The 25,759-nt window shown below is 39.5% G+C and overlaps 1 protein-coding gene and 1 long non-coding RNA gene across 4 annotated transcripts in view; one reads left to right on the forward strand and one right to left on the reverse strand.

Moving 5' to 3' along the window:
- LOC150059205 (uncharacterized) overlaps positions 1 to 25,759 on the forward strand; it is a 59,453-nt gene that overhangs the window by 19,595 nt on the left and 14,099 nt on the right. The gene's annotated exons all lie outside the window — the stretch shown is intronic.
- The window catches only part of Atad2 (ATPase family AAA domain containing 2), a 57,950-nt gene that overhangs the window by 4,942 nt on the left and 27,249 nt on the right, over positions 1 to 25,759 (reverse strand). For 2 of the 3 annotated variants that reach the window (XM_090339341.1, XM_090339343.1), the window contains exons 10-26: positions 23,949 to 24,057; positions 23,609 to 23,724; positions 21,319 to 21,493; positions 20,094 to 20,182; positions 19,055 to 19,214; positions 17,985 to 18,075; positions 16,029 to 16,343; positions 15,582 to 15,705; positions 14,889 to 15,075; positions 13,171 to 13,356; positions 7,607 to 7,742; positions 7,110 to 7,306; positions 5,920 to 6,079; positions 4,314 to 4,436; positions 4,050 to 4,193; positions 2,201 to 2,593; positions 312 to 445 (exon numbers count right to left, since the gene is read on the reverse strand). In XM_090339341.1, the coding sequence (XP_090195467.1) occupies positions 312 to 445; positions 2,201 to 2,593; positions 4,050 to 4,193; positions 4,314 to 4,436; positions 5,920 to 6,079; positions 7,110 to 7,306; positions 7,607 to 7,742; positions 13,171 to 13,356; positions 14,889 to 15,075; positions 15,582 to 15,705; positions 16,029 to 16,343; positions 17,985 to 18,075; positions 19,055 to 19,214; positions 20,094 to 20,182; positions 21,319 to 21,493; positions 23,609 to 23,724; positions 23,949 to 24,057 (2,839 nt within the window). Of the gene's footprint in view, positions 1 to 311; positions 446 to 2,200; positions 2,594 to 4,049; positions 4,194 to 4,313; positions 4,437 to 5,919; positions 6,080 to 7,109; positions 7,307 to 7,606; positions 7,743 to 13,170; positions 13,357 to 14,888; positions 15,076 to 15,581; positions 15,706 to 16,028; positions 16,344 to 17,984; positions 18,076 to 19,054; positions 19,215 to 19,547; positions 19,647 to 20,093; positions 20,183 to 21,318; positions 21,494 to 23,608; positions 23,725 to 23,948; positions 24,058 to 25,759 lie in introns of those variants that run through there. The other variant, XM_090339342.1, reaches the window with a different exon arrangement.

Genomic DNA, 25,759 nt, shown 5'->3' on the forward strand with positions numbered 1-25,759 from the left:
TTAGGATGTTATTTTACTTGAATAATAAGGAAGAAAACCAAATGGAGGGGCATGAACAGGGAAAAAGAAGTGCCAAGCAATCTGGCAGTTTATCAGAATCGCTTAGCTATTTTCCTTCTGGTTCTTCCCACAGATTCTCAGATGTAATTACTAATTTGGGACAAAGGAAGGAGAAGAGTAATAAAGGGAAGCTAAGAGGAAGCAAAGTTTTAGTTTCCTGTGTCCTTATGTGGCCATCCTGCCTCTAGTTCCAATCCAATGTTCGGGAATTAACAATATGCATAGGCATATTATGATTTCAATTCACATACTTTTAGCCGTTCATGGTTCACAACGAGTGAGGGTGTAGGCTGAGAGAGAATTGCCAAAGCCTTTTCAACACTGATGAGTCGCTGTTGTTCTACTTGGGAACGTCTAGCTCGAGTCATTCTTAGGAGACACATTTCTAGAATGGAAAAAACATAAATATTAGGCAGATTAAATAACAGAATTTCACTAAAAACTAGTACTAATTTTGGGTTAATCTTCAGAACACTGTCATTTAGGTGCAAACTGAAAAGTATTTAACTGTAATGGGCACAATCCTAGAATTTAAAAAACTCTTATCCTGAAAACAGAAAGTGGTGCTCAAGGGGTAGGGCAGTAGCCTTGAGGTGGAAGAGCCCAAGCCCCAGAGATCAAGCCCCATGACTGACAAAAAAAAAAAAAAAAAAAAGACTGGGAGTGTAGCTAGTAGAGTGTCTAGCATGAAAGGCCTTCTATTTAATCCTTGGTGCAATAACAGTAATCAGTAAAAGTAGATCTGGAGGTATGAGAGACAGAGACAGAGAGAGAGAGAGAGAGAGAGAGAGAGAGAGAGGGAGGGAGGGAGGGAGGGAGGGAGGGAGGGAAAAGGAGAGGGAGAGAGGTGGGGGCGGAGAGGGTGAAGAGGATACTTATTTTTCTGATAGATGTAGTTTTCCCAGCAGGGTTCAGCAGCTATGATACAGACACCATATGGCCCCTTGTCTACCTGGAAGTATTTGCTACCTGGTTTAAAGGTTATTTAAGAAAAAGTTTGATCCTTGAACTAGAGCAATTCACTGACAGATGAGAAAAATAATGTCAAGAGTGGGTAAGGGTATTTCCTAAGGCCATATAACTAGTTGTTTTCAGAGCCCAGACAACAACTCAGATTCCCTGATCTCTACTTGTCCTCTAAATACTGGCTCTGACAATATTCAAAAAAACAAAACAAAACTATGATCCCCAAACAAAACCTGTGAAGTTATATACCAGAAGGCTAACACATGAAACATCCCCATGTTGTGGTTAGAGTTTTTCTACCATGTCTGAGTGCTTGCTCAGCATGTTTCAACTCTTACTATTTTAACTCCAGAACCACTAGATAGATAGATATGTAAAATAGTATTCACATCCAAAGGGCTATATATCCTTGTCCATGTGTCTACAATAACCCAAACAAAAACTCAATTTAAAAAAGTCCTTCAGGGGCCGGTAGTTTGGCCTAGTGGTAGAGTGCTTGCCTAGCATGCACGACGACCCAGGTTCAATTCCTCCGTACCACATACATAGAAAAAAAGCCGGAAGTGGTGCTGAGGCTCAAGCCTTGAGGCTCTAGCCTTGAGGCTCTAGCCTTGAGAAAATCTAAGGACAGTGCTCAGGCTCTGAACTCAAGCCCAGGACTGGCAAAAAAAAAAAAAAAAGTCCTACAAACCAGACATTAGTGGTTCACACCTGTAATCTTAGCTACTTAGGAGGCTGAAATCTGAAAATCTCAGTGCCCGGCCTTATTTTGCTTTTTAAAAAGTTTCTTGGGCCAGGAGTTTGGCCTAGTGGTAGAGTGCTTGCCTAGCATGCATGAAGACTCAGGTTCGATTCCTTGGTACCACATACATAGAAAAAAGCCAGAAGTGGTGCTGTGGCTCGTGGTAGAGCTCTAGCCTTGAGGAAATCCCAAGGACAATGCAGGGCCCAGGACTGGCAAAATAACAACAACAAAAGTTTCTTGCAAGCTTTTAAAACCTTAGTCACATCCTCAGCTAACAAACACCCTCATTTTTGCTGGTTATTTTGGAGGCAGAGTCTAATGATCTTTTTTGCTCAAGGCATGCCTGGAACTGTGATCTTTCAAATTTCTGCACATTATCTAGTCAGGATTACAAAAATGAACCACCAGCATTTTTAAACTGACACTCACCTTTTGCTTCATTTTCCTCAGAAATGTCTATTATCTGACAACTGGCAGCATCTCCATTGCAAGCGATCTTATCTTTTTTCAATTCTGTACATGCTGTAGCTTTCCTAGATTCTTCAAGTTCATTCTCATCATTGCAAGTACTTGGACTATTACTTCCCATGTCAATTTTGCTTTCGGAGATATTCTGTTGCTTCTCATTTTCTTCTACTGAAGACTCCCCTGTATTCCCAGGCTCATGGTCTGCACTCATATCTTGGATTTCTTCTGTGTCACTCTCCATGTGCTCATTTGCGGCATTTTGGCTATCATTCTTCACTTGTGAAATTTTCCTCCGCTTTGTTTTTGTGCCTACATGCCACTTTGACTTTCTGTGAATTTTTCTCTTAACCTGAGCTTAAAAAAAAAAAGAATATCCAACAAATCTCTAAATTCTTCGGAGAGACATAGAAAAAGAAAGTGAGAGGATGAAGAAGTTGAGAAAAACACAAGCAGCTTTGTACGGTTGCAATACAGAACTAGAAAGTAATAAAAGATAAAGATGGTCTGAATTCCAAGGCAGAAGGAAGAATAACCCAGGGACAAATATTTAGATGAAAGTAGGTAATAAGGAATCTAGTCAAATCTCAAATATCTATAGTAGAATTACATTCACCAGGGGATCATACAGACAGACAGACACATACACACATATACACCCGTGGAGAAAAATACTGTGTGTGTGTGTGTGTGAGAGAGAGAAAGAGAGAAAGAGAAAGAGAGAGAGAGAGAGAGAGAGAGAGAGAGAGAGAGAGAGAGAGAGAGAGAGAGAGAGAGAACTCTAAGCCTGAGTGTTCTCCCTGAGCTCTTCAAGCTCTACCACTTGAGCCACAGCACCACTTCTGGTTTTCTGGTGGTTAATTGGAGATTAAGAGTCTCAGATTTTTGGGCCGGGAGTTTGGCCTAGTGGTTAAAGTGCTTGCCTAGCATGCATGAAGATCCCAGTTCGATTCCTCGGTACCACATATATAGATAAAAGCCAGAAGTGGTGCTGAGGCTCAAGTGGTAGAGCTCTAGCCTTGAGAAAGTCCAAGGACAGTGCTCAGGCTCTGAGCTCAAGCCCAGGACTGGCAAAAAACAAAACAAACAAAACAAACAAAACAAAACAAAAAAAAACTTGAGTGGAGCCATAGGGCAGGCTTTATCACCCTGCCTCATCTCAAGTCAGATTTTTGTGCCTGGGCTGGCTTGGAACCACAATCCTTAGATCTCAGCCTCCTGAGATTAGGATTATAGGCATGAGCCACTGGCACTGGTAAGAAAAATATTTTACAAGTAGTGTACAGATAGAGTTTTAACTTCTGATTGGCACATAGCATGCATAAAATATGCAAAATATAGTGAGGATCACTAGAAATAATTAAGAATAATTATCTGAAATAAGAAAACAGAAGACGGGAGCATGGCCTAGTGATAGGGCGCTTGCCTAGCATATATAAAGCCCTGAGTTCGACTCCTTAGTATCACATACACAGAAGAAGCCAGAAGTGGTGCTGTGGCTGAAGTGGTAGAGCGCTAGCTTTGAGGAAAGCCCAAGGGCTGTGCTCAGCCCTGAGTCTAAGGGTCAGGACTGGCAAAAACTCCAAAAAACCAAAATACCAGGAAATGAAAATCAGTAAAATCAATCCACATAAATGGTACTATTGGGCTGGTGATAGAAGACCAGCCAATACAGGTATATTATAAAGTTGGGATTTCAAGGATGTAGTTGTTTCAATATTAGCAAAATGAATGATATGATGGAGAAAGTACTGGCATTAGAAGAGAATAATGGTTATAATTTTATAAATGAAAATTATTCAAGAGTATTTACCAGGAGTGCTGCAAGCAACTGGAATATTAGATGTCTTTAGCTTTTCATTCTGCTCCAGATCTGACTTTTTGTCCCCAGCAGGCAGAGCACTGTGCTTTGGCATCACATGGTAGTAAGATGGGGCATACTTGGAGGAGCTACAACCTTATAAACATGCAGAATTTCAAAAAGGATGTCCAGATTTCAAAATTACAGGAAGGATTAAAAAGGATTCCATACGCTACATAGGAATCCTATTTTTCTAGTGCTAAACCATTTTCCTACCTCTTTTCTTTCTAGATTCCTGAATTTCTTCACAAAGCTGCTCGAAGTCTTCATCAAGTTCTTCTTTAATTATTGCATAGGCTGTATCTCTTAAAGCACAGGCTCTATGCCTAATAAGCCGGTCTGAAAAATGAATAAACAAATATAATTCTTAGTTTCCCTGCTGATTATTTACCTATAAAAATGGTCTCAATTTTGTGAGCCCAATTTCTTATAATTCCTTTATATTTTTACCACAGTAAAAGTTACTAGAATTGTGCTGCTCTGCTTTTGGTACAAGTCTAATGCTCTGGTTATGAATCAGCATGGCCGTTTTAGCGTTGTACGTGCACTATTCAATCCTTGAAATATCAGAAACATGGTGTAGTTCAGTGAGCTTTCCAATTATTTAACAGAACTCTTAATAGTTCCTTATACTAGGAGTCTCATGCTCTACTGACTAGCCGGGCGCCTTCCTTATATTCACTAACCTAACTTACTTACAACCTCCAACAACTAGAAGTCTGAAAAGATACAGCCAATTTTGTAGGCTTCCTATCTTTAGAGAAAACAAATGGGAGACTTAGTAGTATCTTTTTTTCCCCCCCTTTTTGATCGGAGGACTTGAACTCTGGGCCTGGGCGCTGTCCCTGAGCTCTTCAGCTCAAGGCTACTGACCTACCCCTGGAGCAACACCACTTCCAATTTCTGGTGATTAATTGGAGATAGTCTCATGGGCTTTGTAGTGCCCAGACTGGCTTTGAAGCATGATCCTCAGATCTCAGCCTCCTGATTAGTTAAGATTACAGGAGTGAGCCACCAGACCCAGGCTTTTCTTTGTTTTCTTCGGTGCCAGTTCTAGGGCTTGAACTCTGTTCCTAGGTGCTGTCTCTGAGCTTCCTTTTGCTCAATGCTAGCATTCTACCACTTGAGCCACAGCTCCACTTATGGCTCCTTTGTGTGTGTGTGTGTGTGTGTGTGTGTGTGTGTGTGTGTGTGTACAAGAACAGTTTATTGGAGAGAGATAAGAGTTTCATGCACTTTCCTGCCTGGACTGGCTTTGAACTGTAATCCTCAGATCTCAGTCTCCTGAGTAGTTAGGATTTAAAAGCATGAGACATCAGCACCTGGCTGATTTTTTTTTTAATTTTTTAAAATAAAAATACTAGTACTGGGTTGGAGTTTGGGCTAGTGGTAGACTGCTTTCCAGCATGCACAAAGACCCAGGTTCGATTCCATAGTACCATGTACATTTGAAAAAAAAAAAGGAAGTGGCACTGTAGCTTACGTGGTAGAGAAAGCCCAAAGACAGTGATCAGACCCTAAGTTCAAGCCTGAGGACTGGTTAAAAAACAAAAAACAACAACAACAAAAAACCCCACTAGTACAAGAATTACGCAGTATAACTCTTGTTTGTGTACTGGAATTTGAACTCAGAGCTCTCCATTTGCTGGACAAGTGCTCTACTGCTGAGTTGCACCTCTAGCTCTAAAATATTGCTTCTGTAATAATAACTGCAAAGATCTTAACTAAAAATCTTTCAATATGTTTCATGATGTACTCTATCTGTAATGTAACACCTGATATAAAAATACCACCCACAGAATCAAAATGCATTAATGCTCACCTCCAGGATCTCTATCTGGATTATATTCTAAAGCATTACTACAGATTAGATCAATATCTCTCAAGTAGTCTTTCACAGTCAGATATTTGTGTAGATCAATTTTACTAATCATAGATGAAAGGTCCATTGGCTGCTTTATCACAGTGATATAATCTGGAACCTAAAATTCAAACAAATTACCAGATCACTAACTTAACATTAAAAAAATTTTAGGTTTCTTCCAGTCACTATAATGGATAGAGAATAAATAAAACTACTCTTATTAATATAAAATATTTGCCTCTATCAAAATCAGTTTGTTTTATATTGCACCTTCATTGAGTAGGTACATTCTCCATTAATATCTTCTTCTTTTCTTCTCAACCCCCAACCAGTCCTGGGCCTTGAACTCAGGGCCTAAGTACTGTCCTTGGGCTTTCTCAAGGCTAGAGCTCTCTCACTTGAGCTGCAGCACCATTTCTGGCTTTTCTCTATCTATATGGTACTGAGGAATTGCACCTGGGTCTTCGTGCATGCTAGGCAAGCACTCTACCACTAGGCCAAACTCGCGGCCCCTTTCTTTTCCTTTCTTAAAATTGTATTTTGTTGTCGGGTTGATGTATAGAGAGGTTAACTACATTCGTCAGGTAGTGGGTACATTACTTATTGAACATTGATACCTGTCTTCCCATGTTTTTCTCCCACCCCTTCCCAATCATCTTGCATTAACATCTTTTGAAATGCTTTTCTTCATTCAAGTGCCATCTATCTGTCAACTTGAGACAAGAACTGACTTTCTATCAAGCAGGGGCCACAGACCTATAATCTCAATACCTAGAAAGCTGCAGCAAAACAAGAACATTGTTAGCCAGAGGTCAGCCTAAGCTCCACTGCATGTTCCAGAATAGTCTGTACTACATTTCAAGTCTCTGCTTCTGGCTCAATGTCAATTGTGCAGGTCAGGTCACAGGACTAGCACATGGCATTAAGACAGTCTCAATTTTGCTTTTAGAATGTTTAATTTGGGTGAAAAAAGTTAACTGTCTATTCTCAGCAGGAATAATAGTTCTTAAAGTCTTGATATTATTAAAACACTAATTCAATACAAACTTTCCATACAGAAAATACAAGTTTATAGTATGAACTATCCAAATACTGATTTTGAAGCATTAGAGCTTAGAACACATGTATGCTAACGATTAAAGTAGTACCTCATTGAGGTCAACAGGCTTAGTAAACACTCGGAATCGTTTGTCAATAGCAAGCCTGTGTGTGACATTTCTTAAGAAAATCCTCAGTTCTCTAAATGTATCTTCTTCTTGTTCTTCTAATCGTTTTACTTCTTCTTCAGTCAGTGGTTTTGGCTCAGGTGGTGGTGCTACTGGGAGTACCTCTAAGGCCTGCAAAACTTTACAAAAAGATTTAGTTACTACCTCTCCATCACTCTGAGGGTGACAAATATTCATTTCTACCAGGAAATACTTTCCAGAAATAATAACTGATAATTTGGAATGCCAATCCTTAAAAGTTATTACAAACTATGGTACTTTTTTTTGGGTGCCAGTACTGGGGCCTGAACTCAGAGCCTAAGCGATGTCCCTAAGTTTCTTTTGCTCAAGGCTAGCACTCTACCACTTGAGCCACAGCACCACTTCTGGCTCTCTAGGTGGTAGTGAGGAATGTATTAACTTTTAGATAGGTGACTAACCTGCTTTCTTTTTCGATATAGGAGACTTGGCAGCTTGTTTGATAATTAAATCTTCAAAAAACTTTGTTCGTTCTTCTTTACCTGGTAACTGGACATTAAAAACCTCTCCATAATCATGGATGAATAATTCTTGCACCTTAAGGAAAACAAATGAAAACCACATACACATGTAACGTACACAAACACAATTCGGCTATCAATCATTTCATGTAATAGATCAAATTTTTTAATGAAAATTTTGATATAATAAAGCAACAGTTTTCTGCCTTGGTAGTCTGAAAATGTCTGCTGTAAGACAAAATAGGATAGAGCCAGGTGCGGTGGCTCATACCTGTAATCCTAGCTACTCAGGAGGCTGAGATCTGAGATCAGGGACAGCGCCCAGGCAGAGTTGAAGCCCCATGACCCACAAAAAAAAAAAAAACCACATTAAGACAGTTCAGGGATCCTAGTTTCTCTGCATATGTATTGGATGGGTTATTATTATTTAAAAATGTAATCACTTTTTAAAATATTTAAGTTGCAGCAAAACCAACTGTAGTCTTCATTGTTTTTCACAATAAACCAGGCATCAAAAAAATAATAAAGCAACTGTTTTCTATCTTTTAAAGCATGCTGGATTTATGTATAAACCATGTGTGTAACAGATGAGTAACAACACAGGATCTTCTCTAAAGACTTAAGAATACAGTGACTGATAAGATTATGTTGTATTTGAGGGGTTTGGGAGAGTTGGACATTGGTGATCCACGCCTTTAATTCTAGTTATTCAAGAGACTGAAAAGTGAGGATGGTAGTTCTAAGCTAGCCTGTGCAGGAAAAGTCCGTGAGATTCTTCAAGAATCCACCAGAAAGCCAGAAGTAGACCTGTGGCTTAAATGCTAACACATCAGCTTTGAACAGAGAAAGATGAGGGACAGTACACAGACTCCAATTCCAAGCCCCAGGACACATACGCAATCCCCCCCCCCCCCGTATTTGTGGAGATTAACTTTCACAACCCAACCTTAGATATGAGACGTGTGTATGAGTCAATGTTCAAAAAAAACCAAGACTGAAAAATAACAAATGTGGTATGGAAAAATGGAAACCAGGTAGGAATGTAAAATCATGCAAGCTCTGTATAAAACTGTATGGTGGTTACTAAACGATAACAACATTACTGTGAATCTTAGAATATGTTCAAGAGAAACAAAGGCCACAATTCAAAGTTATTTGTAATAACCGCAGCAACATTATTCAAAAAGCCAAGTGATGGAGACAACCCAAATGTTTATATCACTAGACAAAATGTAGAACGACCCAAGAATGAAATATTATTTAGCCTAAAAAGAGTAAAATGTGGATTTAGGGTATAGCCTAAATCTTTGAAATTGCTGGTATACTTCATTTGTTTTGGTTATAGCCTTATAAAATTAGAAGGCAATGGCTCTGGCTCTTGCCTATAATCCTAGCTGAAATCTGAGAAATGTGGTTCAAAGCCAGTCCAGACAAATCTGAGACTCTTATATCCAATTAACCAGAAAAAAGCCAGAATGGAAGTGTGGCTCAAGTGCTCGGAGCATCCCAAATGGAAGAGTCACAAGGGGGAAAAAAGCCATGCAAGAGCTTATGGCCAGAAGTCCAAGCCCCAATATGAAGACTGACAAACACAGATACATACACACATACTCACAAAGAAAAAATAAAGTAAAATGAAGACATTGAAGGCAAAAGAAAAAATTTAAGAATTTTATAGATAGAGGCTGCAAGCGTAGCCTACTGGTAGAGTGTTCCTCAGTACCACATACACAGAAAAAGCTGGAAGTAGTGCTGTGGCAAGTGGTAGAGCACAAGCTTTAAGTACAAACTGTCCAAGGACAGTGCCCAGGCCCTGATGGGAAGCTCCAGGACTAGTAACAAAACAAACAAAACAAGAAGAAAAGAAAATTTGTGTGACATGTAGCAGAGCCTACTATTACAATTCTCCTTTGAGTACAATGCTGTGTTCTATTTCCTAGCCTCCTCTGCAGTAAGTTATAGCCAGAGGATTAAAATTTAGCCAAGAGAATAGACAGGAAATGACATATACCATCTTCTAGAACAGCCACATGTAAATGCCAGTCTATTTAGCAGGCAGGAGTGAAAATGAGAAACTCTCTTGCCATGTTTGAATGACCTACATGGCAAGAGAAGACATACCAATCTATTACCAGCCCAGTAATAGGTGAGCAACAACAACAACAAGAAATCTAATTCACCAATAATTCTAACAAATATGTCATATGATAGAAGAAATATTTAGTGTAAAGAAGCGTGTGTCAGAGTGGGAAATAAAAATGAACAAAAAAGACTATTATTAAAAAACACAGCTGTCATCTCATTTCAGATATTAGAAGGGCTGTATGTACTATCTGGGAAACAAATAAGAGATGAAGAAATGAGATCATCAAACTAAACTGCTTTTAAGTGAGACACAGCTAATGAACAAACTTGCATCCAAAGTTTCAAAATAAGTGGTATATCCACAAATAGGAAAGGCTGTAAAGTCAAGAAATTACAAAGTTTTTGCAAAGTAAAAGTCATTAGAATAAATAGTCTAAAGAATGGGAAACAGTCTTTACTAGTACTCATTTGACAAGGAATTAATAACCAGAATAAAGAAGGATCTCAAAACATGAAACTCTAAAAAAAAATAATTCAAATAATAATTGGGCAAATGAAATGAGCAGACAATTCTCAAAAAAGATGAATGATCAATAGACACATAAAGTGTTCAATATCTCTGGTTATCTAGAGCGTCTGTAGTATTCTACCATGCTTCCAGCTCTGCTCTTTGCAGAGAGGGTCTAACATATTTTTCTTTTTTGGTTAGGTCGTGGGGCTTGAACTCTGGGCCTGGGGGCTGTCCCTGAGCTCTTAAGCTGAAAACTAACACTCTACCACTTGAGCCACAGCACCACTTTCAGTATTCTGGTGGTTAATTGGAGATAAGAGTTTCATGAACTTTCTTGCTCAGGCTGGTCTTGAACTGTGATCCTCAGATCTCAGCCTCCTGAGATTATAGACATGAGCCACTGGTGTCTGGCTCTAACAGACTTTTCTCAGATCCCTGACCATAAGGAAATGAAAATAAAAAATGACATTGACATTTCTTCTCACTCTGCTCAGAATGGCCAACATTTGTTAACAAGGGTTTGGGGGGAAGGAAGAAATCCTTATACACTGTAGGTAGAGATGTAAACTAGTACAAATACTATGGAAATCAGTATGGAAGCTCCTTAAAAAACTAAAAGCATTCATCTCTGAACTATTCACAATAGCCAAGCAATGGAAACAATCCAGATGCCCTACTGCAGACGAATGGATACAGAAAATATGGTATATATATAGAATGGAATTCTACATAGCCAACAGACAAGATAAAATAATGGCATTTGCAGGGAAGTGGATGAATCTAGAGCGAATCATATTGAGTGAGACAAGTCAAGACCAAAGGAACAAAAGGCACATGGTATCCTTAATATGTGGCTATTAGATCCAAACAGTACAAGAGCAAGGACTCAAAAGTTGCATACCCAATGCTATGGACATGGTATTGGAAATATAAACACAACTACATAGACAAAAAACTTACGACTCTATAGACATAATGTTTTATTACACTGATTAATATATATCTATGATATATATTAGCCTAATTTGGATTATGTTCTAAAAATTAAGTGCCTATGATTGTATACAGAGATTCCCTTCTTGAATACTTGTTTGTTAAACACGTCATTTGAAATATGATGTAACAATCAATGTTAATAAATTCTTTAATAAAAAAAGTAAAAGAAAAAAAACTAAAAGCAGGGCTGGGAGCATGGCCTAATGGTAGCCTGCTCACCTAGCATGCATGAAGCCCTGGATTCAATTCCCCAGAACCACATACACACAAAAAAGCTGGCAGTGGTACTGTGGCTCAAGTGGCAGAGTGCTTAAGCCTTGAGCAAAAAAATACCCAAGGGCAGTGCCCTGACTGAGTTCAAGCCCAAGGAATGGCAAAAACAAAAACAAAAAAACCCTAAAAACTAAAAACAAACCCGGGTGGTTCACGGATTCTAGCTACTCAAAAGGCTGAGATCTGAGAATCAGGGTTCAAAAAGCCAGCCTGGACACAAAAGTCTGATACTCTTATCGACACTTAGTCATTGGAAAACTGGAAGTGGGGCTTGTCCCTCAAGTGGTAGAGTGCTAGCCTTGAGCTGAAGAGCTCAGGGACAGCACCTCAGCCCAGAATTCCAGTACCCATAACAGACCAAAAAAAATTAAAAAATTAAAAATGCCAATACGTATGAATAAGGATTTGGTTTAATAAATTACAATACATCAAGGCAATGAAAAAGCCATTCAGTACTTAAAAGGAGACTTAAGTACTGGAAAATACAGAAGTTTTTTGAGAGGTTATTGCTAGAATAGAGCCCAATGCCCCTCAACAGCATCAGGCATGTGATCTATCAAGTGAACAAAACAGAACAGTACACATCATATAATACCATTTCATGAGAGAAACAATCCATAAATTTTCCTGATTGCATACCTATCATCCCCCCATATAAGCACATAGGCCAAATAATTAACAACAGTATATCTGATAGGAAATCTTTTCCTGGTAGTTGTGCTGGCAGATCACGTCTGTAATTCCAGCTACTCAGGAAATGAGGTCTGAGGATTATGATTCAAATTAGCTTGGGCAGATAAATCTGAGATTCTTATTTGTAATAAACCAGCAAAAAACTGGAACTGGAGGATGCCTCAAGTGGTAGAATACTAGCCACAAGCAAAAAAGGCTGAGCAAGAATGAGACCCTGAGTTTGAGCCCCAGTGCTAGCATGGGGTATGTGAGGGGAAGGAGACATTTTCTTATTTTGCTACTTTTGTCTTGTAGCACTTAAAATTTGACAGTATACTTTGATACAAATAACTATTTTTTTTGACAGTCCTGGGCTTGGGCTCAGGGTCTGAGCACTGTCCTTAGGTTTTCTCAAAGCTAGAGCTCTCCCACTTAAGCCACAGCACCACTTCTGCCTTTTTATTCCTATGTATGTGGTACCGAAGAATTGAACCCAGATCTTCATGCATGCCAGGCAAGCACTCTACCACTAGGCCAAACTCCTGGCCCCACAAATAACTTTTTTTCTATTCTTGATTTTTTTTTCATTCCTGAGCTTGAGCACAGGGCCTGAGCACTGTCCTTTGACTTTTCTCAAGGCTAGAGCTCTACCACTTGAGCCTCAGCACCACTTCCAGCTTTTTTCTATGTATGTGGTACCAAGGAATTGAACCCGGGTTTTCGTGCATGCTAGGCAAGCACTCTACCACTAAGGCCAAACTCCCAGCCCTATACTTGAATTTTTGAGGCAGGGTTTCACCATGTACCCTAAAATGGATTAGAATTCACTAGGTAGCTACAGATGACCTCAAATTTATGATTTTCTAGCCCTTGACTCCCACGTGCTGGGATTATAGCTGCACACTTCCATGCATGGCCTTAAACTTCCTTTTTAAAGGACAATAACTCTTCCTCCCCCACAAATTACCTCTTCTGGAAGAGCAGAATGGGGTTTGTCAGAAGTTGCAAGTAGTAAAACTGGAGCAAATGAAGGAATATTCTGTAATAATGCAGTAAATGTGGCTTTGAGAGTTAGTCCAACTATATCCCACCACAAATGGATGTGTGGAATGTACACTATACTTGGTGCTGTTCTCTTTGCTTCACGAATCATCTATAAAAAGTACAAGACAAACAGATCAGTACATTGGTATTGCTAGATCCAGTAGTCTGAAAAAAAACCTTTCAACAATTATCATATAAAACACTAAGTTTTAAAGTAACTCTTCCCAAAATTCTATAAGTTTGTTAAAATTTTTAGTTAAATCCACTTTTGGAAAAACAATTAACTAAAAACATCTTAAGGGCCAGGAGTCTGGCCTAGTAGTAGAGTGCTTGCCTAGCATGCACAAAGGCCCGGGTTCAATTCCTAGGTACCACATACATAGAAAAAAGTCAGAAGTGGTGCTGTGGCTCAAGTGGTAGAGCTCTAGGCTTGAGAAAGTCCAAGGACAGTGCTTAGTCCCTGAGCTAAAGCCCAGGACTGAAAAAAAAAAAAAATTCTAGTATGCAACAACTGGGTTTAAGGTGTTAGGTTTAAGGGGTTGGGAGTTTGGCCTAGTGCCTGCCTAGAATGCACGAAGACCTGGGCTCAATTCCTCAGTAGCACATACACAGAAAAAGCCAGAAGTGGTGCAGTGGCTCAGGGTAGAACACCAGCTTTGAGGAAAGCTCAAGGACAATGCTCAGGCTCTGAGCTCAAGCCCAGGACTGGCAAAAAAAAAAAAAACAAAAAAAACAAAAGCAAAAACAAAACAAAACAAAACAAAAAACTAAGTAGGAGACTATTCCATGGTATTTAAATCAATTTTTTAAAAAAGCTTATATTAAAAGAAATTAAGAGCCAGTCATGGATGGCTCACACTGGCAATCTGCCTCCCAAAAGGCTGAGATCTGAGGATTATGATACAAAGCCAGGCCAGACAGAAAAGTCTGGTGAGACTCTTATCTCCAATTAACCACTCAAAAACAAAAAGTAGTACTGTGGCTTAAAATAGGAGAGTGCTACCCTTGAGCAAAAAAGCTCAGGGACAGCACCCAAGTCCTGAGTTCAAACCCCATGACCAACAAAAAATAAAATGAAGTCAGATCAGTAGAATTATAAAACATCTGAGTACTCAATAAGGAGCAGTCCTTGTTTAATTTAAAGTACTTTACTCGGGCCGGGAGTTTGGCCTAGTGGTTAAAGTGCTTGCCTAGCATGCATGAAGACCAGGGTTCGATTCCTCGGTACCACATATATAGAAAAAAAAAAAGCCGGAAGTGGTGCTGAGGCTCAAGTGGTAGAGCTCTAGCCTTGAGAAAGTCCAAGGACAGTGCTCAGGCCTTGAGCTCAAGCCCAGGACTGGCAAAAAAAAAAAAAAGTACTTTACTCATTTAATTATCTCCATCTTGCAAATGAGGAAAGTGAGGCAATGATTTAATAACTTCGTTAAGGTCATTGATATTAGGCAGACATGGGATTTAAATCTTAAACCTATACTCTTTAATGACAGCAATGGTGCATAGTTCTTATGCATAATTAACTTTTATTCTTGTCAACTAATTCAGAAATACTTTAATAGAATAAAGCAAAAAGCAATGTAATTCAAGACTCTTGTCTCTGGAAGACTACCTTATGGCTCATTTAATCAAGCAAAAATTTACCTGGGCACATGTCTCTTCAGGGGATATGGCACTGACTCCAAAAAGAACAGGAATGTCTAATGTATATACAGTAAATTTTTCCAAAGCATGAATGACAGCTGGTGCCAAGTGTGAACCCTGCCCAAATCCTGGTTCCCCCACTATCAGCATTCTTGGACGAAAAGACATAGGTTGATAGCAGGCATTTCTGAAAGAATAATAGACTATGTCTTAGAACATCAGTTTAAATTTCTTCACTAACTTACCATTTGTTAATCTTCCTAAGTTTTACCTACATAACAAGCCAATCATGGTTACATTTTTCTATAGCTTCTGGTAACAACTATGGATTTTTTTTTTCTTTTGCCAGTCCTGGGGTTTGAACTCAGAACTTGGGCACTGTCCTTAAGCTTTCTCAAGGCTAGTGGCTACCACTTGAGCTACAGCACCACTTCCAGCTTTGTCTGTGTATGTGGTACCAAGAAATGGAACCCAGGGCTTCGTTCATGCAAAGCAAGCATTGTACTACTAGGCCACCCTCCTGGCCCCTCCATGGATTTTAAGAACTAGTTTCATATGGTGACAATTGCAAAACACATTTCTGAAGTCTTAAGTAAAAAATAGACTGATTAAGTACCTTACGCCTTGTCAACCAAATCTCACTTGTTTTAGTGGATTCACACATCAAAATACTCACTTCCATAAAAAGCATACCTATTCAAGTGAAGAAAATTCTCTTTGGCCTTATAGGATTTTTGAGAAAGCCCATTTTCATATACAGATGGAACATCGTCATCGCTGTATGCCAAGTCACTTTCTAGTAATGGACAAGAAACACCTATAGAATGGAAAACTGTGTTTGTAACTTTTCATTATACATATCAGCAAGTATTTCATTGAAATATTATTAAGATCAAAAATACATGTGTAGTTCTGATTACTGAGTAAATACAAAAGTGCATCTCAGACCTGAAACATCAATGTGTGAAGTAAATTTCCTTCAAAGGACTCACATAAATATAACCCTGTTTTGTTCAGGCATAATTAAATATTAATTTTAATTAACAAGTACTAGTTTAAATGTTTCTCTAAAAAGAAAGCATAAAAATTTAGATTTACTATTTATTCAAACTAACTTCTAGTGGTGAACCCAGTTTATACCTGAGTCTAATATTTTACTTGCTCCAATTTTTGCATGTGGAAATACTCTCTGTAAGGCCTCTAAGATCTTGTGGACAGTACTGTGTAGGAGAGGCTTCACAATGGCAGAGAGAGCCTGCCCAGGTGATGTCACAGCTCGCTGGGAGGCTGGTATCATTTTTTGCATGGCTACTTCAAAATCTTTAGCTGAGATATTAATTGAAGAGAGGTCCAACTGTAGTTTCTCACTAGTGGTATAGATCTGTGGATAGCGTCGACGTAGAGCACACAAAGCAGCTTCAGCACATATTGACTTAATATCTGCACCACAGTATCCTATTCAAGGCACCAGAAAACAAAAATAAAGTCAATAAACTATATATAATACAGTCATGGTTAAAAGAAAATTAAAATTCATCTTAGCTACTTAGTAGTAAAATATTTCACAGCAAGAATGAAATGTGCTGGGTGCTGGTGGCTTATGCCTATAATACTAGCTACTCAGGAGGCTGAGATCTGAGGATTGCAGTTCAAAGCTAGCCCAGGCACAAAAGTTTATGAGACTCTTTTACCTCTAGCCACCAGAAAACCAGAAGTGTTGCTGTGGCTCAAGTGGTAGAACACTAGCCTTGAGATGACGAGCTCAGAGACAGCAGCTCAGAGTTCAAGTCCCATGATGGACAAAAAGGTGGCTCATGCCTGTAATCCTAACTACTCAGGAGGCTGAGATCTAAGGATCATAGTTCAATGCCAGCCTGGGCATGAAAGTCCAGACTCATCTCCAATTAACCACCAGAAAACCAGAAGTGGGACAGTGGCACAATGTGGTAGAGAGGTAGGTAGCTAGCCTTGAGATGAAGAGCTCAGGTACAGCAACCCAGGCCCAGACTGAAATGTTTCTTTAGGCAGGGAAGAATAGCTATCATCAAATCAATCAACTTGAGTGAAATATGCAAGCATGAAGAAAGGAATAAAGGGTAAAGAGCAGGAGTTTTCAAATTAGACTAACTTCTAGTTTGTCATTTACTATGTGATCTTTGCCAAAGTCTTGTATATGTTCCTTCATCTGAAAATCATGTTAATTCACAGGATTATTGTGAAAACTACATGAAATTATATAGAAAATTTAAGGTATATTATGATATATATGTATATATGATATATAATAGAGATAGAGATACCAGACTTTTTTTTTTTTTTTTTTTTTGCCAGTCCTGGGCTTAAGTTCAGGGCCTGAGCACTGTCCTCGGACTTTCTTCAAGACTAGTGTTCTACCCTGAGCCACTGCACCACTTCTGGCTTTTTCTATGTATGTGGTATCGAGGAATCAAACCTGGGTCTTCGTGCATGCTAGGCAGGCACTCTACCGCTAGGCCAAACTCCCGGCCCCCCGAGATACCAGCCTTTTTTGGTGATCATACTAGAGCATGAACTCAGGGTCTCACACTCCAAGCCATGCCTCCAGGTCCAGCATTTTGCTAGTTGATTAGAATTAAGTCTCTTGGATTTGTCTACCAAGGCTGGCTTCAAATTGCCACCCTCAGATCTTGGCCTCTTAAGTATCTAGAATTACAGGCATGAGACACTGACACCTGATTCTGTTTCTCTGAGACAAGGTCTCATTATGTAGTACAGGCTGGCCATGAACCTATGATCCTCCTGCCTTATCTCTCAAGTCCTAGGGCTTGTGTTGTCCCTGAGCTCTTCAGCTCAAGGCTACTGCCCTACCTTTGAGGCAAGCCCCGCTTCCCTTTTCTAGAGGTTAATTGGAGATACAGTCTCAGGTCCTTTTGTGCCCAGGCTGGCTTTGAACCTTGATCCTCAGTTCTTAGTCTCAAGGGTAGTTAGGATTGTAGGTGAGAGCCACCTTGTACTCGGCAACACTGTTATTTTCTTAAACATATTACAAGTCTACAACTTGTTCTATCTTTGAAAAGAATATAACATTTGTTTTGACTGCATAAAACAATTGTTTACCAACACAGTTTTCTGCTAGTTCTTCTAGAAACATGTCCAGTGGTTTGGGATTCCAATCCCTTGTATGAATCTTTAGAATCTCTTTCCGAGCCTATGAATAAAAACAATTTTAATTTTTTCTGTACCTAATAATGAGGTATTCAAATTACAAATAATTTCAATTTAACTACATAGTATCTAAAATTTTTAGTTGATACTAATGAAATTGAGAAAGTGTGACATAATGAAATTAAAAAAAACAAGACATTTCTGGAAGAATTTAAGAAAATTAGTTTCACTGTTAAGCAGGTTTGTATTCTTAGCACCCAAGTTATATTCGTGACAAATACAAATAGAAAAAATTACTACTGAAATACTATTCATTCTATATCACATTAACTATTATGAAGCAGTACTGAAAGATCAACCCAAATTTTCTTTCAAGGTTCTCAAAAGCTTTACAAAGCTTTAACATTAACTGGTTAGAACTATTATGATAGTTTTCAGGAAAATGCCAAGGCTGACAAAATGGTGGTAGTTCATTTAAGAAACAAACAAAACCAACACCATCACACAGCTGTTTCTTGAGTAATTTCAAAGGGGGCTGGGAATATGGCTTAGAGTGCCTGCCTACTATGCAGGCCCTGAGTTCTATTCCTTGATATCACATAAAAAATAAAATTAATTAAAAAATAATTTTAGCCGGGCATGGTGGCTCATGCCTGTAATGCTAGATATTCAGGTAGTTGAAATCTGAGGATGGCGGTTCAAAGCCAGCCTGGGCACTAAAAAGTCCGTGAGACTCTAATCTCCAGAAAACTAGAACTGGTACTGTGGCCCAAGGGGCAGAGTGGTAGCCTGGAGCTCAAGAGCTCAAGGACAAAGCCCAGTCCCAAAGTTCAAGTTCTGTGACCAACAAAAATGAAAAAACAAAATAATAATAATAATTTTAAGAGTAATTTTAGGGGGCATTATACTTGAAGAAAATAAAAAAATTCATTCCATTTTAGTCATGGATTTTCAAATTCTGTTACTGACTTATTAAAGATACAAAGTAACAAGAGGCAAATGTTAATGTTGCTAATTCTTACATCTTTATCAGGAAGACTAAAAAGAAATTCTCGGTCAAAGCGTCCGGGCCTCCGTAAAGCAGGGTCTATAGAATCTAGTCTGTTGGTAGCACCAATGACCACAACTTCTCCTCTGCAGTCCAAACCATCCATGAGAGCTAACAGGGTAGAAACAATGGAACTAAAAGTAAAAATAAAGAGGTTAGTACTGGGGACATGGATTGTCTCATTCAGTAGTATGACAAATATATCATTTGGAAATATGTACCATATGTGGTGACAAGTGTCCAGAGATTGGTATTGTGGTTTGAGGGCACCAGGGCAAAAAGCAAGAACCCATCTTAACAAACTAGGGTTGGGGGTCTCAGTTATGCAGGAAGCATAGATAAGGAAATTGAGTTCCCAGGCCAATCCCGAGAAAGTGCAAATTCCTATCTGAAAATAAACTGAAGCCCCCCCAAAAAATTTTAGAGCACGTTGGGCACCATTTGTTACATCTATATTCCTAGCTTACCCAGGTGGCTGAGATCTGAGGGTTGTGGTTCAAACTCCACAACCTCAAGATTCTCCAGTTAACTAGAAAAAAAAGCCAGAACCAGGTATGGTCCAAGTGGCAGACAGATCATTGGCTCTGAGTAAAAAAGATGAGTGAGAATGAGAAGTTCTAAATTGAAACCCTGGCAACAAAACAAAACACAGAAGTATAAAACTGAGGAAGAAAATCTATTCCTCAAGTCTCATTTTCTGCACATCAATAAAAAAGTTGGAGCTAGAGATAATTCTGTGCTACTAGGACACAGCCATATTCCTCACCACAGCTGTATTCTCACCACTGATCTGGTTCACTAATTTTATGTGTTTTACCTCAACTGGCTCGTGGGTATTTGTTTATGCCATGAAGAAGTCTTCTGTAAACAGCATTTAAAAAGTATTTAGAACACCCCAAGTCTCAGAACTGGTTTACTTTTGCTTTCATGTATTATTATTTTAGGGTTTTATTACTAAAAGGAAAAACTATTATTTGTGCTACAAACATGTAAAAATGGTGATCAAGTATTACCTGTGAATTTGATCTTGCCTGCTTGACCGTACTGGAGCCAGGCCATCTATTTCATCAAAAAAAATAATTGATGGGCGCATTTGATAGGCCTAAAAATCAGATCCAATGGTCACATGTTATAAAGATTCAAGTCTGTCAATTTAACTCAAGCCAATTCAATCCATTTCAGTTGCACTTGCTTATCAGAACATAATTTATATGTCTGTATCTTCTTTTATTCAAACTTACCAGGAGCTTACTCAATATGCAACTTTTACCTAAATTTAAACCTAAATTCCAAGAAATACATTTTCAGGACTTAAATTATGTGACTTTTCTTTTGATTTTTTTGGGGGGAAAGGTGATCATGGGACTTGGCCTGGGTGCTGTCCCTGAGCTCTTCAGCTTAAGGCTACCACCCTAACCTTGAGCTTTTCTAGTGGTTAATTGGTGATAAGAGTCTCAGAGACTTTAGTGTCCTGGCTGGCTTTGAACAGCAATCCTCATATCTCAGCCTCCTGAGTAGTTAGGATTACAGGAATGAGCCACTGCACTTGGCTTCTTTTGAATCTTTAACTGGACACTCCTCCCAAATCCCATAATCCATTGGTTATAGTTTAGACTTTATTAGGATACACATAAAAATATCTACTGAAGAGTTAACCAGAGACAGACTCTAGACAACAGTGACACAGTTTCTCTGTATCAGAATGGAAAATCAGTACTTACATCAAGATGCTACTATACTTTTGCCCTCCCTCCACCCAATCTACTTGAGTAAAGACAACATAGTAAGAACCTCAGAGAGATCCTAAAACAGCTTTAAAGGCATTTGCTGAAAATGCCTTTAAACATTGCAGAATGTATTATTTCTAATTATAATACAGCAGAATTATTTCATATTTACAACACAATCTGGATGTGAAACTGAAAGCCATTTTAGGGCAGAACTACATTCACCCATTCAGAATTATGTTTCCATGTTGAGACATAAGTCACGACTGCTGCTTTGCTGACTAAGAAACTACTCTCAACTAGACATGAGACCTAAGACTAAAAAACTCAAGATGCATTATTCTTTTTCCATCTTACTACCAAACTATTCATTGTTTACCAGTATTACCTTGACATATGGAAAAAATATGAATACAGTATTATTCCCAATTTACTTCTATGAAAAGTGACAAAATGAAAAATGTGTCTAATCCTTATATTTTACATGTACACAGATTATAGAACATCATACCTGATCAAATAGCAATCGCAGTTGTCTTTCAGACTCTCCTACCCATTTACTCAGACAGTCAGCTCCTTTCCTCATGAAAAAGGCAACTCTCTTATCCCCTTGACTGCATTCATTGGCAAGTGCTCTAGCAACCAGAGTTTTTCCAGTTCCCGGTGGACCATAAAACAGGCAACCTCTATAAAATAATGTTACACATTTCAGTTAAAAAGCATATAATCAGCCAAGCAAGGTGGTCCACACCTGTAATCCTAGCTACTAAGAAGGCTGAGATCTGAGATCAAGGTTCAGAGCCAGACCAGGCACAAAAGAGCCTGAGACTCCAATTAATCTATACAAAACAGAAAGTGGGGCTTGACTCAAGAGTAGGGCGGTAGCCTTGAGCTGAAGAGCTCAGAAACAGCTCCCAGGCCTGGATTCAAAAAAGTATATCATCAAAGCTAGAGAGGTGGCTCATGCCTATAATCCTAGCTACTCAAGAGGCTGAGATCTGACAATCAGGGTTCAAAGCCAGCCACCAGGAGTTTGGCCTAGTGGTAGAGTGCTTGCATAGTATGCACAAAGACCTGGGTTCCATTCCTCAGTACCACATACATAGAAAAAAGCTAGAAGTGGTGCTGAGGCTCTAGTGGTAGAACTCTAACATTGAGAAAATCTAAGGACAGTACTCAGGCCCTCAGCTCAAGCCCAGAACTGGCCAAAAAAAAAAAAAAAAAAGCACAAAAACAAACAAACCCCCCCCCCAAAGCCAGTCTGGGTACTAAAGACAGTGAAACATTTTTTTTTTCCTTTGGGTGGGTCATGGGGCTTGAACTGGGCATGGGCACTGTCCCTGAGCTCTACAGGTCAAGGCTACCACCTTACCCTTGAGCCAAGCTCCACTTCCCATTTCTAGAGATTAACTAGAGATAAGTCCCTCATGTCTTTTTGTGCCTGGGCTGGCTTGAACCTTGATCATCAAATCTCAGCCTCCTAAGTAGTAGCTAGGATTACAGGCATGAGCCACCACATCCAAAGACAGTGGAACTCTTTTTTTATTTTTTTTTTGCCAGTCCTGGGCTTGAGCTCAGGGCCTGAGGACTGTCCTTGGACTACTTTCTCAAGGCTAGAGCTCTACCACTTGAGCCTCAGCACCACTTCTGGCTTTTTTCTATGTATGTGGTACCGAGGAATCGAACCCGGGTCTTCGAGCATGCTAGGCAAGCACTCTATCACTAGGCCAAACTCCCTGCCTGGCCCGACAGTGGAACTCTTATCTCCAATTAATCACTTAAAAAAACAAAACAAAACAAAACAAACCCCTGGGAAGTGGGAGTTTTGAGCTGAAGAGATCAGGGAGGGCACCCAGGACCAGAGTTCAAGCCCGAAGATCCTCCCATACCTCCCTCCCCCGCCACACACACACACACACACACACACACACACACACACACACACACACACACACACACACACACACACACACTCAGGGCCAGGAGAGTTTGGCCTAGTGATAGAGTAGTTGCCTAGCATGCACTAAGACTTGGGTTCAATTCCTTGGTACCACATACATAGAAAATGCTGGAAGTGGTTCTGTGGCTCAAGTGGTAGAGCTCTAGCCTTAAGAAAAGCCCAAAGACAGTGATGAGGCCTTGAGTTCAAGCCATAGGACTAGCAAAAAAAAAAAAAGGGGGGGGGGATGAGTGGTGCCTCACTTAATATATAATGAGGGGCCACTCATCCACTCATGCCTATAATCCTAGCTACTCAGGAGGCTAAAATATCAAGGTTCAAAGCTAGGTTAGGAAGAAAAGTTTGTGAGCTTCTCATCTCTCAATAACCAGCAAAAGCTGGAGTGGAGGTAAAGCTGGAGGCTCACACTAGTAATCTCAGCTACTCAGAAGGCTGAGATCCGAGGATTACAGTTTGAAGCTAGCCCAGGTAGGAAAATCCATGAGACTCATCACCAATAAATTACTCAAAAATAGCTCAAAGTGGTGCTGTAGCTCATGTAGTACAGCACTAGTCTTGAACACAAAAAGGTTCAGCTATAGCACCCAGCTCCTGAGTTCAAGCCCCAGGACAGAAAAAGGAAAAAAAACAAAGAAGCTAAGAGGCAGCATACAAATACTGAGTTCAGGCTCCAGCACTGGCATACACTTCCACATACACACAAAAAACAAAAATACTGAGTTCAGGCTCTAGCACTGGCATACACTTCAACATACACACAAAAAACTAATCAGTGAAGGTATAAGTACAGTCAGCAGCAGAGCACAGATTATGGCTACAACTAAACAAATAGCTGGATTACCTTGGGGGTTGAATTTTGAATTTTTCAAAGACTTCTGGATAGAGTAATGGAAATACTACCATCTCTTTCAGAGCTGCAATATGGTTAGAGAGACCACCAACGCTATCAAATCGTACCTGGTAACAGAAGAAAACAAAAGTTTTAGATTTTAGAGCCAAAATTTAAGTACTATCCTATTTTTAAAAACAGCAATTCATACAAAGTCAATTAAGTTTCTTAGTTGTGGACCCAGTATTTTTAAAAAATTTATGTAGAGACCAAAGTTTCTAGTAAGAACAAATATTTGGCTCCTTCTTTAACTTTAAAATTAAAGTAACTTTAAACAAAAAATACTACTCACTGAAGAATCCAGCTGCATTGGATCAACATCAGCAAGGCTTGCTCCAATTTTCATTCGGTCTTTATAAATTCCTCTTATTTCATCTTTCCGAAAATTCAGTGGGAGGCATCTATTTAAAAAAAAAAAATTTACAAACAGGAACCCAGTTTGTAATAACACTTCACAAATACTAAATTGCCCTTTTCTAACTCACAGAAAGTCATTGGAAGTGGAAAGCAATATCCAGCCTCATGGTGACAGGTCTAGTTTTGCTAAGCATTGAGAATGTCAGCCTTACCATGTGTGGTGACTCACATCTGTAGTCCTAGCTACTCAGTAGGCTGAGATCTGAGAATCAGAGTTGAAAGACAGCCCAAACACTAAAAACCCTGAGACTCTTCTCTCCAATTAACTAGCAGAAAACAGGAAGTGGTGCTGTGGCTCCAGGGCTAAGGCGGTAGCCTTGAGCTGAAGAGCTTAAGGATAAGACCCAGTCTAAAGGGTAGGGCGGGAGCCTCCAGCTTTGGCCTAGAGGTAGAGTGCTTGCCTAGCATGTACCAAGACCCAGGTTCCATTTCTCCGTACCACATACACATAGAAAAGGCCAGAAATGGTGCTGTGGCTGAAGTGGTAGAGCTCTAGCCTTGAGAAAGCCCAAGGACAGTACACAGGGCCTGAGTTCAAGGTGGACAATAATAATAATAATAATAATAATAATAATAATAATAATAATAACAACGGGAACTGAAAGAGCTTAAGGATAGCACCCAGGACCAGAGTCCAATCTCCATGACCCACCAAAAAACAGTCTGCCTGGTAGTCAGGCACTGGTGGCTCACACATGAGGATCACTTCAAAGTCAGCCTGGGAATGAATAGTTGTGAGACTCATCTCCAATTAACCACCAAAAACCTGGAATGGCTCAAGCTGAAGAGCTCTGGGTTGGCACCAGGCCCAGAATTCAAGTCCCATGACTGACACACACACACACACACACACACGCACACACAGAATGTCACCCTGGCTGGTACCAGTGGGTGAGGATCGTGATTGGAAGCCAATCTAGGAAAAAAAGTCTAATTATCTTCACAATCAGCAAAAAGCCAGGCTGGAGGCCAGCTGAATAACAAGCTAAGCAAGTTAAAGGTCCTCCCCAAATCAATGATAGACTATTTTTCTAATTAAAAAATCATTTAACTTTGGGAAAATTCTGAAATTATATATTTCAGTTTCCCTTTTTTTTTTTGCCAGTCATAGGACTTGAACTCAGGGCCTGAGCACTATCCTGAGTTTCTCAAGGCTAGAGCTAGAGTTCTACCACTTGAGCTACAGCACCACCTCTGGCTTTTTTCTATGTATGTAGTATATATGTAGTACACTAAGGAATCAAACCTGGGTCTTTGTGCATGCTATGCTAGCAATCTACCACTAGTCCAAACTCTCAACCCCTTTCCGTATTTTCTTCATAGGCGTGAAATGTAAATATTTAAACCCAAAGCTCTAATATTAAGGACACACAATCAAATGGAAATTTCAAATATTCAATATGCCAGAGCATCATAAAGTAATTCAGACAGTACCAATATCCACAGAGAATATTTATCAATTGTCAGATGGCTTGTTGAAGGTGTTTCACATGTATTAAATTCTCAGGTCTTATACTATAATGCCCCTCAGCAAAATATTCCATCTATCAGAGTTTATATCTACAACTATCTTCTCAATAAAAAATATATTGCTGGCACAGGAGCTTAGGCCTGTAACCCTAGCTAATCAGGAGGCTGAGATCTGAGGATCAAGGTTCAAAGCCAGCCCAGGCACAAAAGGACCTG

This window comes from Megascapheus bottae, chromosome 9 (assembly GCF_031878675.1).
Source record: "Megascapheus bottae isolate mThoBot1 chromosome 9, mThoBot2.hap1, whole genome shotgun sequence".
NCBI lineage: Eukaryota > Metazoa > Chordata > Mammalia > Rodentia > Geomyidae > Megascapheus > Megascapheus bottae.